General features: G+C 59.4%; 1 protein-coding gene across 7 annotated transcripts in view; it reads right to left on the bottom strand.

The window, feature by feature from the left end:
- Nucleotides 1-119: 119 nt before the first annotated feature.
- Nucleotides 120-17910, bottom strand: part of FARP2 (FERM, ARH/RhoGEF and pleckstrin domain protein 2) — a 92966-nt gene continuing 75175 nt past the window's right edge. For 6 of the 7 annotated variants that reach the window (XM_079923725.1, XM_079923728.1, XM_079923730.1 and 3 more), the window contains 13 exons: nucleotides 14143-14232; nucleotides 13653-13786; nucleotides 13211-13292; nucleotides 12212-12461; nucleotides 11241-11371; nucleotides 7777-7845; nucleotides 7117-7206; nucleotides 3664-3746; nucleotides 2727-2845; nucleotides 2341-2501; nucleotides 1249-1356; nucleotides 910-1061; nucleotides 120-620 (listed from right to left, as the gene is read on the bottom strand). In XM_079923725.1, the coding sequence (XP_079779851.1) occupies nucleotides 551-620; nucleotides 910-1061; nucleotides 1249-1356; nucleotides 2341-2501; nucleotides 2727-2845; nucleotides 3664-3746; nucleotides 7117-7206; nucleotides 7777-7845; nucleotides 11241-11371; nucleotides 12212-12461; nucleotides 13211-13292; nucleotides 13653-13786; nucleotides 14143-14232 (1539 nt within the window). In that variant the 3' untranslated portion in view covers nucleotides 120-550. The remainder of the gene's footprint in view (nucleotides 621-909; nucleotides 1062-1248; nucleotides 1357-2340; nucleotides 2502-2726; nucleotides 2846-3663; nucleotides 3747-7116; nucleotides 7207-7776; nucleotides 7846-11240; nucleotides 11372-12211; nucleotides 12462-13210; nucleotides 13293-13652; nucleotides 13787-14142; nucleotides 14233-17910) is intronic. The other variant, XM_079923727.1, reaches the window with a different exon arrangement.

Genomic DNA, 17910 nt, shown 5'->3' with positions numbered 1-17910 from the left:
CCTGCGCTCCAGGCCTCTGAGCTCGTCACAGCTCGCAGGGACCACGTGTGCCCACTGGAAGGAGAGGGGCAGCACGCAGGCATACAGGAGATGCCCTTTATTTTTAACCACACGCAGGTTAGCACAGCACACCTCCTGGGGGCTGATAAATTACGGGGACTTTGCTTTCCACTTTGCAGAGGTCTGTGGGGTGGGCGGCAGAGTGGTTTCTGCTGGACTTCCATGTGGCTGTGACCCAGGGGCCCTGTCCCACCCCCCGTTTCACCCAGCCTGAAGGGCAGGGTCCTGCTCTGGAGGCACAGAGAGGGCAGGTGGGCACCAGCCTCGGCAGTGCATGGAGCCGGGCCCATTTCCACGCACATGTGTGTTCGTCCCACTGCCCCACGGGGCCAAGGGAGTGACTGGGTCTTGAGGGGACTGTGCCCCTCCCAGGTGTCCCTGTGAGTGAGGCCCATCCACTGCCAGTCTGGAGGGGGCACACGGGACGTGCAGTCACGGGCACGTGCTGCTCTGCTTGCTCGGGTCTGTCCTCAGCCGGGCAGGGTGGGCTTCACGCCTCCTCCTCGGAGGTCCCGGCCCTCCCTGGTGAGGTGCTGGCGCTCTTGATCACCTCCATCCACCTGAGAAGAGGTTTCGGGACCGTCAGGACCGGGACCCGTCCCCCGCCCACAGCAGATTGGGAAGCGGGCGTGCTCTGACCATCAGACCAGTGGGCTTGCGCTCAACTGTCTTCCCAAGAGTGACCCCCAAATAAGGAGGGCATGGGACTCAGCATGGGCCAGTTAAAAGCCTGGAAGCAGTGCTCAGTCCTTCCTTTCTAGGACCCAGAAAACCCGCCTCTGGTGTCCTCAGTGGAAGAGGGAGAGCCGAGGAGATACGGGGGGCCCTGGCAGCCCCCCGCGAAATTACCTCCCTAGCGTGTATTTGCTCTCAGCCCGGAAGAAGTAGACGTGGGACTTGAACTGGAGCTTGAAGACGTGCTCCTTGTGGATGCCGTCGGCCTCCCCAGGGAGGCTCACGCTGTAGCCCAGCAGCGGGAGGCTGGCCAGGGGGCAGTCATCCTGGAAGGCAGCAGGGCACGCGCTCGCCAGGCGCCCAGCCCCCCCCCCGCCTCTCCCCACATGGCAGCAGCGGCGGGGCCAGGCTCGTTCAGAACCGAGGGGGTTCTGTGAGGGCGCAGTGGGCGGGCCTGGCGGTCCTGCAGTGCCAAGGGCAGAGCCCCCCTCGGGCTCGGTTAAGCACCCCTACCTGGTGAGTTTTGTAGAAGAACAAACAGAAATTGGTGAAGACCACCCACAGCTTCTGCCAGCCGCTGCTGTTCTTGAACTTCCTCAGCAGGTATCCCGAGAGCTGGTTCTGGAAGGAAAAGAAAAGCCTGTGGGCACGGGTGTCCAAGAACCGCCAGCCCCAAGACAGCCACTCTTGCGGGCTCTGTCCTCCCAGGGGCCTCCTGGGAGCAGGTGTCTCCCCAGGGTCACCCCCCACAGGCTTCGCTGGCTCCGCACTGACACGAACGCAGTGCCCTTCCCCGTGCTCTGACGCTCTGCTCGTTGGCAGCTAACAAAGGAGGGTGGTAAAAAGTCTGGACAACGAAGTAGAATGGCGCTCAGTTTCTTTCCCGTCATCACCAATCCCCTGTGACACGGAGCCCAGACAGGAAGGTTCTCAGGCGGTGGGGGGCAGGGGTGCCCCGTAAACAGAGGCCCACGCAGCCAGCGGCCCGGCCTGCAGCGTGGCGCTGTTAGGGAGAGGAGGGGCCGCCCCTCTCAGCCCCGAGGCCTGCGCCGCTCTGCGCTGGCCCTCCTGCCCTCCGGCCGGCGCCACCGCTTCCATCCTCGCACCTCGCGCTGGGGCGAGGCACACGGGCCCGAGTGCATCCACAGACGGTAGGGCCCTCCCCATGACGCAGGCCTCTGCCCCCGTCGGGGCTGATGCTCACGAGGGCCCCGCGCCTCTGACACGTGAGGGGGTGGCACAGACGGTGGACGCGGTGTCCAGGGCCACTCCGCCGTCTTGCAGGCCCCAGCGAGCTGGCCACAATCCCCGCTCTTCCCCGCCCCCCGCCGTGTCAGGACCCACCCACGCTCCTCACCTGCTCTGCTGGTCCCTCCCCCAGCTTCCGCGGAAGCTCAGGACAAGTGGAGGCAGAGGTGGCCCAGGCGCAAAGAGGCTGCTCCCGGTGAGGGAGGCAGCCATCCCAGGATCCCGGGGCGACAGGCCCTTCGGAGAGAGCTCCTGACGGCGCCCTCCCGGCCCCGCCCACCCGGGCTGCTCTCCCCTGCCACCGTGGACCCCGGGTGTCCCATCAGCCCACACAAGCAGGGTCTCCAGTGGCCGCACCTCGACGGCCGCGCTGCGGTCGGCTCTGGAGATGCTGGTGGTGCGGTCCCAGCACACGTGCATGGCGGTGCTGGCCCGGTGCTGGCCCGGCCCCCCTGAGGAGCAGCGGGCCCTGCGAGCGTCGTCTTCCGACTCCTCCAGAGAGACCTCGTCGGAGGGCCCTGGGGGAGAAGTCAGCCCCTGCTCAGAGGAGACGGGACCCGCCCGCGCCCCCGGCCAGCAGCAGGCAGGGTGCGAGACCACGTGCTGCTCCTGCCAGAAGAGCTCCCGCCCGCCCGAAACGTCCCTCGTGGACGGAGAGCACGTGGGCCCAGCGGGCTGCCCGTGACCTGGGTGACACCCACAGGAAAGCTTCCTTGTCTCCTGGGGGCCCGGCCAGCACTCACTGCGGGGAAGGGGGCACAGCACTCTGCCCAGCGGTGCCAGGGCCGTGTCGGCGCTGCTCTTGGCTGCATTGATGGCAGCGTTCAGGTCCCTCATCCACTTTTCCTTCTCCAGCTGGGTGCTGCGGGGCAGGGCCGAAGCTCAGCCACTGGGCAGGGCCCCCTCCCACTGGAGGGCAGAAGGCCAGGGTGCCTGCTTCCCCCTCGTGCGCCCTATCCTTCGGGTCCAGAGGGCTTGTCAGGACGCTGCTGGAGGCCCAGCCTGCACCTGTCACGCTGGAACGGGGGTGCTCTACAGGGTACTTGGTTCCTGGAACGGGTGTTTAGGTCTCTGGGGCTGTGAAGCTGAAATATGAGACTGGGTCCTGGATCATAAATTAAGCTGCCAGGGTTTCCCGGTGGGAGTCCAGTGCCCTGTGCTCTGACATCAGCCAGGACCCCGCAGGATGGGAGCTGAGAGCCAGGCGCCGCCCGCCCGGACACAGGACGACACCTTTGGAAGAAGCTGGGGACGCGGGTTCCCACAGGGGAGGGACCAGGCACAGCGTCCAGGCCGCCAGGAGCTCGGGTCGCCTTGCTGTCCACAGGGTGTGGGGAGTGGGGAAAGCGTCTGTTTGCTCCTGTGCTACGGCCCAGTCAGCCTCCTGCTGCCCAGCTCCGGGGCAGGAGGCACGTGACGCTAGGCCTCGGTGTGGCCGCCCCGCCGGGCTCCCCCCACTAGCCCGCCGGCCCCCTCCCTTGAGCAGCCAGCAGTGTCACAGCCAGTCTCTGCGGATGGTCTCAATGGTCACAAGCTCCCACGGACAGTGAAGCTGCTCCTGCGGTCGCGTAGCTTTGATGCAGTGCTCGAGGGGCTGCGTGTCCCCGCGACCGCGACACTCTCACAACTCAGAGGGGACCAGGGCCGCTGGGATGTGGAACGCGGGCGGAAGGCCCTTACCTGGCTGCCACCACGACTGTCTTCTGAGCGGCGTAGATGGTGAAACAGTGCGGGACAGACCACTCATTCTCACGTTCTTCCACCTGCGGGCGGGAGAGGAGGGAAGTGTGACCCGGAGCGGGGCTGGCGGAACCCGAGCTTGCGGCAGGACACAGGTGCCGACCAAGCCCACGCCGACTCTACGAGGGGTTACAGGAGACACAAGGGATCCCCGCGCCATGGCGCCTGCTGCCCAGGTGGGCAAGCTGAGGGCCATGGGCACCCAACTACTCACCGGTGGGTCCAGCACTATTAGCTGAAAATCAAGCACGGGAAAAAAGGTTGAGCATTTTAGTTGAAAAGGGAGTTGGACAATTCATGTTTATAAAGTGGTACCAAACGCTAACAGAGTTAGATTCAGGCTAATCTCAGTTATAAGAGATTAAGAGAAGTAACTCCAGAACAAAGTATTCCTTAATCAGACCTAACAGCCTAGAGGAGAAACTGTCCTCTGACCAAGTGAGCTTGTTCTAGGAATGAGGAAGGTGACTGATGGAACCCACCCTGTCACAAAGTCAAAGGGAGAAGAGTGACCATCCCCCTCCACATGCTGAAACACCTTTGCCAAAATCCCACACGTTATTTCTGATAGTATCTCTTATATACAAACAGAAGGAAACGGTGTCTTTCACAAGCCAGGAGTCACCATCCTTCCCTCCACAGTCAGGAGCGAGGGCTGGCTGTCTGTCCCCAGGACCAGCCAGTTACAGGTGACCCACCCCAGAACATGGGATGCCAACCACCGAGCCTCCCGCTGGACTTAAAAGGGTCTGAAACTAACAGGAGCGCAGCCAGGAGGAGAAGGTTATCAAGATGTCGGCCGCCCCCTCCAAGTCAATATGTAAATTTAATGCAATTTCCACAGAAACGCCAATGTTGTTTCTTGAAGGAATCTGTCCAAATGACTCCAAAGTTTATTTAGAAGAATTAAATAAATACTTGAGCAAAGAACTGTTTAAAAAGAAGGACAAATAAGGGAAGGAACTTACCCACACAGTGACTAACCCTTACACCACCACTAATTAGAAGAGTGTAGACTGATGTTGGGACAGACAGAAATGGAACAGAACCTTCAGAAAGAATCCAAGTGTAAGGACAAGAATTTTTTATATAATAAAGGCAGACTTTGGGATCAGTAAGAAAATGGAGGATGTAACAAATAATGGGAAAACTGACTATACGAGGAGAAAATGTTACATCCCAACCTAAAAACATCAAAACCAACAAATTTTAGGCGGATTAGGTAAAAGAGAAGAAACCGTAAGCACAGGCAGCAAAGAAAGTCCCACAGCAACGTAGTCTTGGTGTGGGAAAGACTTTCTGAGCCCGTGCCAAGGACAGAAACCCTAAATTAGGAAAAGACGGACAGACCGACCACAGAAAAACATCTAAGTTCACCCCTTCAACACATATTCGTCGGGCCTCTGTGCCCGTGGCCATTCTAGGGACAAGACAAACGCGATCCCCGTCTGGAGGGACTTTATAAACTCTGAGGTGACACTGAAGTGCAGGCAAAGTGACGGGAATTACGTACCTGGAAGGCACCTGAGACCTGGAAGGGTTTAGGAACGCTTCACAAACACTAACAGGCCAGAGCGACAGACGCACCCGGTGCCTCCTGGGGGAGAGCAGAGGGCGCAGGAAGCGGCCTTGCTGGCCATCCCTGGGGCGCGGAGGACGGGGTGGATGGCCGGCGCTGCCCAAGGCTGGGGCGGCGCAGGCGCAGACGGGCCTGGAGGGAAGGCCACCCAGTCAGCCGCTCCTACAGCCACTCAGTGGGAACAGGGAGCCCCAGGCTCACATACACGCGTGGCGGTTTATCTCAAGGCCGTAACTACGGACGCGTAGAAAGATCCAATGGTGCTGTTTCTAATTCTGAGAAACTAGACGTAGCCAAAACGTCCGGTGCAGGGAGCTGGTTAACTAAAGTGTGCTTCGGCGCCCCAATCCACTACTCATGGCTCCTGAGCCGGTGGCAGAAGCAGAGGACACAGGAGGTGTTCGAGGTGAACTGCCGAGCAAAGCCAGTGCGGATTACAATGCAGCTTGTGGAGGGTGTTCCGCAGATGATGGCGAAATGCTGGCAGCACTTACTACTGGCCAGTAGTACAACGATGAGTGCTTTTCACTGTACATCTTCAGGTTTTCTCTATGCTGAAGGTATACTTTTTAAAAGTATACTTTAAAACGGATGGGGTCTGCTTCCAGGGATGGCAGGTGAGGTCATTCAAACTGACCCCTTTTTGCTGAGAGTTGGAAAAGCTGAACAAATGTTACAGAGACACCTGCGGAGGCTCTGATGCTCTCCGGAAGGTGGTGCAGTGCCCAGGGTGCGGATGGCGGGGAGAAGGGCCAGACGCCACGAAGGAGAAAGGGGCGGAGGACGGCGCTGACGCTTTGGGAATTGGGAACTGGACAGGGGTCGGACCCCACCCATCCTACACCTGGACGGGGCCTGGCAGGGCTGCAGGGAGAGGTGCTCACTGCGTAAGATGTTCTGGACAAACAGCACATCTTTATAGCAAAAACCTGAACTTGGCCTCCTATCTCTGCTGTTCCCAAAGATGGGTTCCAGGCCGAGTCTAGGTTTACACTCAAGAGGGAGTCTCTCCATGACCTTTAAGGCCACAGAAGGCACTGACCACGGAGGAGAAGACAGACCGCATCCCATTAAGACGAAGAATTCCCGCTCATCAGAGACAATATTAACACGCCACGCGGCACTGAGACGGTGGGGATGCGGACACGCCCTGGCGGCATGTGGTGTGGACAGAGCATGAGGTGCGGGCCAGCCCCTCAAGAGCTCTGAAGACAGAGCTTGCGCCTCTTCACGGGGTGGAGGTCAAAGGACAAACGAGAGGACACAGCACGACTCAGCGGAGGTCACCGGGAGCTTCCCTGGGGCCAGTCCTGCCCTGCAGCCCACCCTCTCTTTAGCGGTGGTGGTCTCTGTTTTACCATTATAAAGCTGTGTGTGTGTGTGAAATGACTAATTATGATGCCCAAAGAAACCCAAATCGTCAGTATAAAAGAGAGAAGTATAAAATCGAGGAAGTGAACACTCTACAGTCTTAAGAATTCGGGGTCCAGCTTTCTCTTCTCAAAGCTGTGTCAGCACCCAACCCCTCCAGCAGCGCGGTGGCCCCAGCGCCCGACCCGGGCTTTTCACGGAGTCTCCCGCCAAAGGACAGGGCTCCCTGGGAGGAGTAGGTGGGTTCCTGGCGGAGCTGGGCCTTGTCCTGCAGGGGCTGGTGGCCTTGGTCAAGAGGCCCTGGAGGGGCTGCAGGTGGGGCTGTTTGAGCACCGAGAACAGAAGCCATAACAGGGTGAAAAGGCGTGAACAGCCCGGCAGGTGCTGCCACGCGGCGCGGGCCCCGACCCCCGGTCCGGACCCGCCCGGCGCCGGGCGCTCACCAGCATGCCACGCAGCGGAAGGAGTCCCCGGATCCGGAAGCGGCTGGTCCCTGAGGCACCTCTGCCTGTGTACAGCAGCATGTCTGAGAACTGAGGGACCAGAAGCTTTAGAAAAATGAATTCTAAAAACAAGTAACAAGGATTCAACATCTTAACAATCAGACCAACTTCAACTCCAAGGGCCCCGTGTGCTTACGCAGTTTGCTGGAGGTTTTTGGCAGAAAAAGGATTTTTGTTCCATTCGTACAGTCATTTTGCCCAGGGGTGACCAGCAACCACATGGGCCAGCAGACCTCTTGGCCGGCGGGAGGCGCTGGGGGGCTGGTCCTGAAAGTCACCCCCACCCAGGAAGGCTGGGGTTTGAATCCACTAGCTGGGCGCGAGGAAGGGAGCTGACAAAAGGGGACCTGCTGGCGGCAGGGACTTGCTGGGAGGACCTCTGGGCTCATGAGTAAGGCCCTGCGAACTGACGCTGGCACGAGCAGAGCGGTCCTGCAGCCGCAGGTGTGTGGATTTTTCTACCTTCGGGCTTTTGCTCATCCTGCAGACAGGTGCCCAGAACCCAGCATAAGGAAGGTGGCAGGCCCGGGAGTGTTTCTGCGACCCTCTCCGGCTCCTGACAATGAGGCCGCCCGCCTGGACCGCGCCCATCGCACCTACCAGAAAGAACATCCTCTGCTGCAGGCCCTTCCTGGTGAGCTTGTGGAGGCAGCCCTCGCGGATAAACTCCTGCAAGACACCATCGGGGTCCCTGTGTGCTGGCCGAGGGCACCTCGGGCCCTTCCGCGGCGCCCTCCTGCCCGGATGGATGCCTGAGGACCCGCCGTGCCCCTCCAGCCTCCCTCCCGTCCGCTCCCCTCGGTCACCCGCATCCCGTTTGGTGTCGGTTAACTCGGTGCCTGGTCTCTGAGCTCCCACAGGCCGGCTGTGCTGAGAGCCGGCACACAAGGCAAAGGGCATTGTTGAGGGGCAGCTTCTGGAAGGTTCCACCATGGAGATGACGTGAGTTCAGCTCTGAGAAAAGCTGGGCGGGGCAGCTTGAGAATGGGAGGGAGGAGGACAGGACACCTGGTTCCCACCAAACGTCACAGGGGACTTGTTAGCTGCCACCCTGGTGCTTGAGCAGAGGATTCCTAAGGCCACGAAGGTGCTACGGCCCAGAGTGAGACCCTCCCGTGGGCTGAGGCTCAGCGGAAGCCCCCCGTGTCCCGGGCAGCCCTCTCCCCCCGGGACTCGGGGGGCTCCCCTCACCGCCAGGCCAGGCCCCGCACCTGCCTCCGGGGCACAGATGTCTGACATCCCTAACTGCCTGCGCCCTGGCTGAAGCACTGTCCCGGGGACCCCAACAGTCCGCTTTGGACGATTTCTGGGGACTCTTCTACCGTCCGCTGTTCTATCAGACAAACAGCACGGGCTGGTGCCCCGAGAACACCCCGGCCTTAACAGCCCTCAGATGACCTGAGCAAGGGCACAGGGAGGAGAGCTCACCCAGTAATCCTCACGGACACAGCGAGATGAGAAACCAGCCCCAACCCAAGGGACAGCCCTGCAGGAGGAGGAGGGCGGCCCCCAGCCCTCTCTGGGCCGCAGCTGGCAGGCCTTCCTGCCGTCGTTGCAGGGCCAGCTCCGCCGCTCCCCAGAGACCCCAGCCCTTGGGGGTGCGCTCCCCGAGGTCCCGCCTCCTCAATGCCTGGCAGTGCTCACCCTCGGGGCCTCGTCACCCACCTTCAGTTCACAGCCCTGCTCTTCGACCCTGCGCTCAGACAGCTGGGGTGGGCTCGTCTCTGACTGATGCACGCATTTCACTTGGGGAGGCCAGGAACCCCGGGGGTTAAGGCAGGACTCGGAGACCCTGACTAATAGCAGCGGTGACGGCAGCAAGGCCGCCCCGGGGAGCCCGCCCCAGCCTCTGCTCTATGTGGCTGCTCTTGTTTATTTGCCCCTCTGGTGACAGTTTCCTGGGGCCACCATCTATAAGTCACTGCGTGGGGCACTCAGAGAAACAACAGTGTAACAAGAGCCCTCCCAGCTCCCAGCCAAGGCCCTGCTCCAGGAGGGCAAAACCTTCCTGTCTTAGTCTTGTTTCTTTGAGCTCATGGTCCCACACTCGCAGTACCTTTCTTCTAACAAGGGCTAATGCAAAACAGGATTTATACACCCACGCTCCAATACTCTTACGTTTGTGCTGAGACAGGAACATCCCACATCCCTGTGCAACCCTTTGTTTTCGGGATCTTAGTTCCCTGACCAGGGATCGAACCTGCGCCCCCTGCATTGGAAGCATGGATTCTCTTTTTTTTTTTTTTTTTTTTTTTTGCGGTACGCGGGCCTCTCACTGTTGTGGCCTCTCCCGTTGCGGAGCACGGGCTTTGGACGCGCAGGCTCAGCGGCCATGGCTCACGGGCCCAGCCGCTCCACGGCATGTGGGATCTTCCCGGACCGGGGCACGAACCCGAGTCCCCTGCATCGGCAGGCGGACTCTCAACCACTGCGCCACCAGGGAAGCCCGGAAGCATGGATTCTTAACCACTGGACTTGTGCAACCCTTAAAACAATTTTCTTTTGCTGACAGTACTGAGTCCAAAGCAAAAGGAATTAGTGACAGAAAGTAAGCAGCCTGGGAGACATACAGACCCATGGATACAACTGAAGGTTCAAAAACGAACTCACACTCCATGGCCCACTGATTTTTGACAAAGGAGTGAAGACAGTTCAGCAAAGGTGTTGGGACAACTATACATCCACTTGGAAAAGAGCAAAGTTGGACCCATATCTCACACCATACACAAAACTCAAAATGATCGGCTCTAAATGTAAGAGCTAAAACATAAACAACCTTTAGATGAAAACACAGAGGTAAACCTTCATACCTTGGATCAGGCAACAGTTTCTTAGCTATGACACCTAAAGCACAAGCAACCAAGGAAAAAACAGACAAATTAGACATCAGCTAAATTAAAACCTTTAGTGTTGTAAATGATACCATCAAGAAAGTGAAAAGATAACCCACAAAATGGGAGAACATATTGCAAGTCATGTTCTGGCAACGGTCTGGTATCCAGAGTAGATAAGGAATCTCGCAACAGTAAAAACACAACCCAATTAAAAGGTGGGCAAAAGACTTGAACAGGCATTTCTCCAAAGAAGGCACAGAAATGACCAATAAACATATGAAAAGATGCTTGATGTTAGTCACTAGGGAAATGCAAATCACAACCACAAAGGGATGCCACTATGTACCACCAGGACGGCTAGAATCAAAGACAAGATATGGAGAAGGGCTTCCCTGGTGGCGAAGTGGTTGAGAGTCCGCCTGCCGATGCGGGGGACGCGGGTTCGTGCCCCGGTCCGGGAAGATCCCACATGCCGCGGAGCGGCTGGGCCCGGGAGCCATGGCCGCTGAGCCTGCGCATCCGGAGCCTGTGCTCCACAACGGTGAGAGGCCCGCCTACCGTGCAAAAAAAAAAAGATATGGAGAAGTCGGAACCATTCTATACCCTTGGCGGGAACGTAAAGTGGTGCAGCCACTGTGGACAACTCTGGCGGTTCCTCAAAACGTTAAACACAGGCCCGGCAATTCCACTCCTAGGTATGTACGTTTGTGCCCAGGAGAAATGAAAACACATGTTCACACAAGGACTTGTACATGACATTCACAGAAGCACTATTCACAATGGCCGAAAAGTGGAAACAACCCAAGTGTCTATCAGCAGATGAACAGGTAACCAAAATACGGTGTCTCCAGAGAATGAACACTATTCAGGCACAAGAAGCAATGAAGCCCCAACACAACACACAACACGAATGAAGCTTGAAGACACTGCGCTGAGTGAAAGAAGTGAGACGCAGAAGGCCACACACCGTGAGAGTCCACGTGTATGAAATGTCCGGAGAGAAGCCCAGAGACAGAAAGCCGATGAGAAGCTGCCAGGGACCGGGGAGCGGGGCGGGGGCGGCTGCTGACAGCGATGGGGCTTCTTTTCGGGGAATGAAAATGTTCTGGAATTAGTGGTGACGGTTGCACAACCTCACGAATATACTGAGAGCCACCAAGTCACACATTTTGAATTATATCTCAATTAAAAACAGTAACCAGTTCACAGAACTTTCTCAAAGTCACTCACCCTGCCGGGAGCAATAAGGTTCTCTATGCCGACCAAGTCCCGCTGCAGCTCCATCAGCTTCTGGAGGTTCTCCAGCCGGACGAGGCTGTGCTGGAGTGTGGAGGTCACCTCCGTGATGGCCTTGAGGGCTTCTGCGTGGGGAGGTCCCTCAGTACAGGTGCCCGGGCAGGTGAGCTGGGGGTGGCATGGTCGAAACCCTCCACCCACCAGTTTGTGACAGGAACTGACAATTTAAAGGTGGTTTTAATTCCAGGAACATTGTACTCAAACTCCTCACAGGACTGCTAGGGACAGCAAGTGTGGGTCCCTGCAGATGACCTGAAACGTGGACTCGTTCAGCCCAAACTGCTGACTAGCCAACGCTCACGCTCGGTAAAGAGAAAGGGCAGAGTCTTTATAAACAACTATTTAACGTTACGGGCAAAGCAGCGTCGCCCACCCTCATTTTACCTGTGCTGCTCTTCTTTCACATTTCCCCTAAAATGCATGGAAACATTCTGGGCAATTTTGTCCCCTCCTTTTTGGCAAACACAAAACACTTGCTTTTAGGATGCAGAGGAAGGGCGCTGTCCACATCATACGGTCTGTTTTGCTCCCTGTACGTCAGAAAGTTATCTGATCTATTCTCAGGACACCGGGAGACCCGCTGGAAGGAAGGGCTACCTAGCTCTTCGTATTGTACTTTCAGAGACAGACAGCGGTGACCGGACCTGAGAGGCAGTGACTTCCTGCTCTACGTTTGTGCTGCAGCTGGAAGTCAGTCCTATCTGAGGTCACAAGGGTCAGGGTTTATTCCTTCGTCCCTCTCACCAAAGTCAGGAATGACAAAGCCCACCGACATCAGAAGCTTCCCCCAGGCCACGTGGCCCCCCAGGTGTGCGGCTCAGAAGCAGACCACCGACCCCCTGCCCTGGGCGCCGCGGGCGGAGAACGGGGTGCCCGCGGGGGCTGGGTGTTGGGCGCGCACTCACCGCGGCGGTCGGCGCGGTCCTGGTCGCCGCGCTCGGGGTCCTGGCGGTCGGAGGCGCACAGGCGGCGCAGCAGCAGCCGGTAGTGGCGCAGGCGCTGCAGCGGCTTCAGCAGGAAGGCGTTCAGCGGCAGGTAGCAGACTTTCTGCAGCTCGAAGTCCCGGCGCAGCGCCTCCAGCCTCCGCAGGCGCCTGCTTGCCGCTTCCAGCTCCGTCAGGACCTCGTGGAGCCTCTGGAAGTGGCGGGTGAGCGTCTGCGGGGCGGGGGGCAGCTGAGCGGCGGCCCCCGGGCCCCGCCCTCCCCTGTCCGGTCTCCCCCTACACCGGTCTGCCTCGGTGGGCATCACAGGGGACGCGCCGGGCTGGAGGAGCGCCGCCCGGCGGCCGCGCGTGCGTGTGGGCCCTAAGTTCACGCCGCGCGCCTCCGCCTCCGGGACGCGCTCACCACCCGCCCCCAAAACCGGGGGCCTGGAGGCACGGCGGGGCTTCGGGGGCAGGGCCTCGGGGCGGGGCCTCGGCGACGCGCTGGCGGCGCCCACCCCATCGGTCCCGGTCCCGCGAGAGCGCCGAGCGCTGGAAGCACGACCCGCGCCGCCGCCCGGAGCGCTGAGGCCGCGGGAAAGGCGGGAACGGGCGCGAGCTCAGCAGGAGCAGCTGCACCGGCCCGCGGCTCTGAGGGGAGCCCGGCCCGGCGGGACGCGGCCCTGGGGGAGCGCGCTTTATCCTGAGGAGAGCGTGTCGGGACGAGAGTGCCGGCCAGCGCTGCGCTGCGCGGAAGGCGGCTCTCAGAGGACCTGCCCTGAGGGGGCGTGTCCCGAGCGGCGATAGCGCTCGGAGCGGAGCGCGCGCTGACCCGGACGCCGTCCTCTCGGGACGCCGCGCTGCCTGAGGGGAAAGCTGCCCTGACTCGTGCACCACTCTCAGGGGAACACTGTCCTGGCGGGGAGGCGGGCGCCCACACGGCCAGCTGCTAGGCCGAGAGCCGCGCGCACGCCCGCGCTACCTTTAGCTGAAGCATGTTGCTGAGCAGGACGTCCCCGATGCGTCGGTGGTCGCCTGTGGCCTGGGCACTGGAAGACCCCTCCCTGGAGTGGAGACGGACAGACAGACACGGTCAAAACCTCGCGACGGCGTGTGAGATACGCTTAGCTTGCTGCCAGTGCCACGGGGGGTCCCAGGCTCAGCAAGCACCTCTGAGGGCGCGGCCGTACTTGACAGAGGCAGTTGTCACATCTCAGCCATCCTCCAAATGGTGGTGACCGGGCCAAAAGGGGTCTCCTTGTAACCTGCCTCTGCCCCCTCCTCTGGAACAGGGGGAATGCAAGTGACGTTCCCTATGGACTAACGCCGTCTCGTGCAACAGCGGCCCTGGTGAACTAGCTAGGACGCTGGGACGCTCCCGCGCACGGCGTGGGGACGCGGGCGGGGCAGCCCGCGGCCGTTACCAGAGCGCCAGCCTCTGCTCCACCTCGCGCAGGAAGCCGCTGTGGAACTCATAGATGGGGTCGATGTTGGAGAAGAGCAGGGTCATCAGGTCCGCAGGCATGGCGTCCGCCTTGACCACAGCGCTCCGGAACCACTGCCGGGAGAGCTCAGGGTGACCCAGGGACCTGGCCCCCGACGACACACAGCACCGGCCCCGGAGCCCCCACGAGGCCAGCTCAAATCAGCGCCGCGGCCGACCAGCCAGTTTGCACAACAGAAGAGAGCAATTCTGGGTGAAAAGCTTCGAAGGGATATATTCCCAGGTTCACAGAAAATCGGACCCACTATTCTGACCTGACGTAGACATGTTTTAAGGCAGGCGTATTTAACAGAACATGTACACACACACACACACACACGCAGGTCTCGGGGGGGGGGGATCCTGTGTCTCTGGCCCAGATTTAAGAAGTATTAAGAAAATCAAAGCAACAAGGGACTTAGGTTTCATACCACGGTAATAACTTCTAAATCCTTCAGGTATGTTCGCTCTGTAGCAAGAATCTCCTTTGCTATGAAGTAGGCCTCGTCCGCGGGCGCACACTGCAAGAAGTGCAGACAGCGTGAGCGTGTCAGCCGGCCGCGTCGCCGACGGTCCTAGCGCGCCAGCTCTTCTGCTCAAGTTAACGCTGTCGCGTGATCTTCACGCGCACTTCCTGAGAGCGTCACTTCTAAGTAAAGATATAAGCCCCGCTGTATCGCCCCCAGATGTTCTTCTCAGTTTATATTATTCTTTTTTGAGAAAAGAATTGCCGTTTAAACAGCAACATATAGTGAAGCTAATTACTCATTTTGTGATGAAATTGCTGTTCAGATGCCACTCACAGGACTGTAGCTGCTTAACACACAGATACAGGCACACCTCGGAGAGAGAGCGGCTTGGGTTCCAGACCACCGCAGTAAAGCAAACATTGCAACGAAGTGAGTCACATGAATTTTTCTGGTTTCCCAGTGCATATAAAATTACATTTCCCCCATACTGCAGTCTATTAAGGGTACAACAGCCTTGTGTCTTTCCCTTTTTTTTTGGCCATGCTGCACAGCTTGAGGGATTCTAGTTCCCTGACCAGGGACTGAACCTGGGGCCCTGGCAGTGAAAGCACCAAGTCCTAACCACTGGACCGCCAGGGAATTCCCACATTATGTCTAAAAAAACAATGTACATACCTGAATTAAAAATTACTTAATTGGGACTTCCCTGGTGGCAGAGTGGTTAAGAATCTGCCTGCCAATGCAGGAGACACGGGTTCGAGCCCTGGTCCAGGAAGATCCCACATGCCGCAGAGCAACAAAGCCCGTGCGTCACAACTACTGAGCCTGCGCTCTAGAGCCCACGAGCCACAACTACTGAAGCCTGCGTGCCTAGAATCCATGCTCCGCAACAAGAGAAGCCACCGCGATGAGAAGCCCACGCACCCAAACAAAGAGGAGCCCCTCCTCCCCACAACTAGAGAAAGCCCATGGGCAGCAACGAAGACTCAATGCAGCCAAAAAAAAGCAAAACAAACAAAAAAAACTACTTAACTGCTAAAAATACTAACCATCATCTGGGCCCTCAGTGAGTGGCAGTAGTAACATCAAAGCTCACTGACCACAGATACCACAACAATCACAATAATAATGGAAAAGTTTGAGGTATTGTGAGAATTATCAAAATGTGACACAGAGACACAAAGTGAGCAAATACTATTGGAAAAATGGTGCTGGCAGACTTGACACAGGGTCACCACAAACCTTCCATTTGTAGGAAAAAAAAAAAGCAGTACCTGCGGAGCGCAATAATACGAGGTCTGCCCATGCACGAATGTATGTGATTAGCAACAGTTAAGCCTAACTCACACAAAAGTCATTAAAATTGCCAAGCGATGTACGTTTTATCTGTGCCGGCGGTTAGAGCCGGAGGCTGGCTGACGTGGCCCAGCCCCGGGGCTCTTAAACCTGCGACAGGGCCGCTGACCATCTGCAGGGGCCACAGGCAAGTCAGCGGTGACAGGACCCTCAGGAGCGGGAAGGGCAGCACAGCGCTCCCAGCGAAGCACAGGCCTCGTGCCCACCTGGGCTGGGGGCTGTGTCTTATCCCTGCAGGGCCCCACCCAACTCTGAGCACACCTCAGAGAGCTGCCTCCGCCTCGGTCAAGGTCGGTGCATGGCCTCTCCTCCACCCTCTCCTACCTGGCGGACACCTGGTCCTGCTCCGCCCCCGCACGCTCGCCCCGCTGCTCTTCCCCCAGATGGAGGATTTAGGGCCGACCCTCCCACGTCTGCAGCCATGCCAACAGGCACCTGGGACGTGCCCAGGAACAGAGGTCCCTGCCCTCGAGCTGACAGCTTCCCAGGCAGGAAGCAACTCCAGCTACCGGGGAAGTGACCCAGCTGGGCAGCAAAGCGCACAGAAGGACCAAGGGAGCAGGTGGGGTGGAGGCTGGCAGGACAGACGGCTGCCTCCTAGAGAGGGCGGGGCCGGGAGGCTGGGCGGTGGGGGGCCAGCCCAGAGGTCAAGGATGGGGGGCTACAAGGTGAGCCAAGTGGTCACCAGCGGGGTGGGAAGGCAGGGTGTTTGGGGCCTATCTGAGCACATCGGGGTGCGCGGGGCTCAGGATGTGTCTGGGGGCCGGGGCTGGTCAGGAGGCGCAGGGAAGGGAGAGCCAGGCTGAGGGGTGGTAACCCTGATGGTCAGGGTCTGGGTGGGGGGAGGTGGCGAGTCGGCCGAGGGAAGGAGTGCGGCAGGGCGAGGGTCCGAGTCTGCAGGTGACCCGTTCGGGGAGGAAGGTGGGGCGGGGTTTGCACCGTGGGGTCTGAGACTTCTCCCCGGGGCCCTGGGGAGTTTAGGGAGGTCGCGGCAGCAGAGGCCGCTCCTCCTGTGTGTCCCGGAGGCCACTGCTACGGCAGCCGCCCCCTCAGCCGCGGGGACACCAGGAGGTTCCACCTGACCCTTCACAGCCTGTCCTGCTGTCCTCCCTCTGGGACTTGTGTGTGGCGCGTCCGTGGGCTGCTTCTCACGCCAGCTTTTCCCACAACACTGGCAGCCACACGGTACCATGGCATCTCCTGGTGTCCTGCCCCGGACACCTGCAGGCCGCCTTTCTAAACTTCATGCTCGTCAATTCTTTCTTTCTGGGCTTTGTGCTATTAAAAAATGACTGCTTCAAATCCACTGAAAAATCACTGAGCTTGTGTGCTCAGTGAGCTCTCTGGGGCCAGAGCTGCCCCAGGAGGCCCACGGTCCTGGTCTGGGAGGCTTCGGCCCTCCCTGCCTGGATCTCCCTGTGGCCAAGCGTCCTGGCTCTGCTCTGGATCGCGGACACGTCGCACGCACGCTGCCGGTGAGCATTTCCTGCCTGGGTCCCCACTGAGGCCCGAGACCAGCTCCTCTTCCCGTGGCGGGTGAAGGTGCCCAGACAGACGCTCAGAAACAACCACGGCAGTATCACTGCTGAGGTCACAGTAATACTGCAGGTGCCAAGGGGATGCCAGCAGTAGAGAGGTCAGCAGCAGCTCGTGGGTGGCCAGCCTGGGTAGCCAGGGCCAACCCCTGATTTCCAGAGCAAAGAGCACCTCTCAGGAAACTCAGTGGAGAGACAGCAAAACAGCTGCTGCTCTGCCAGCCATACCAGCAAGCAGACCTGCCCGCAGGCCCCAGGTCAGGGCAGAGCGAGAGGTCCTGCTTTGTCCCCACAGAGCCCCGAGCCTGGTGCCCACACACAGGCAGGGGAGCAACCCCACCTTCCCTTTCAGGCCTTCCCAATACTGTGCGTCCCCACCAATTTCTATTAAAAAGGAAAAACAGCACAGTAAGTGGGAGACACAGGAAGGAGGAGGGATCCCAGGAAGCTGGCACACGGGCTCCGAGGGAGGGTTGGGCAGCCCCCCCGCACCCCCCCCCCCACCAGCCGGGCAGTCAGATGCCGACGCGGGAGCCCAAGGCTTCCAGGACCTGCCAGGGGAGTCATCAGGAAACCTGGGGGTCTCCCAGCGTGCATCTGGGGGCCAGGGCCTCGCTGGCGATGCTTCAGGCTGTGGCCTCACCAGCGAGCAGGCACGTTTCTCTGCCTGGTCCGTGGCGCTCTGCCTACCGACCTCACTCTTCCCCCGCAAGTCCACACGCCCAGCCCCTGGGACGCACCTCCAGAACGCCTCAGCCCTCAGCCCCACGGCCTCGCCTGACCCCCAGGCCTCCTCCCAGCAAAGCGGGGAGGCTGAGACCCCAGGTCCCCGGGATCC

This window comes from Stenella coeruleoalba (genome assembly GCF_951394435.1).
Source record: "Stenella coeruleoalba genome assembly, chromosome: 6".
Classification (NCBI taxonomy): domain Eukaryota; kingdom Metazoa; phylum Chordata; class Mammalia; order Artiodactyla; family Delphinidae; genus Stenella; species Stenella coeruleoalba.
This window is presented reverse-complemented; position numbering and strand designations above follow the sequence as displayed.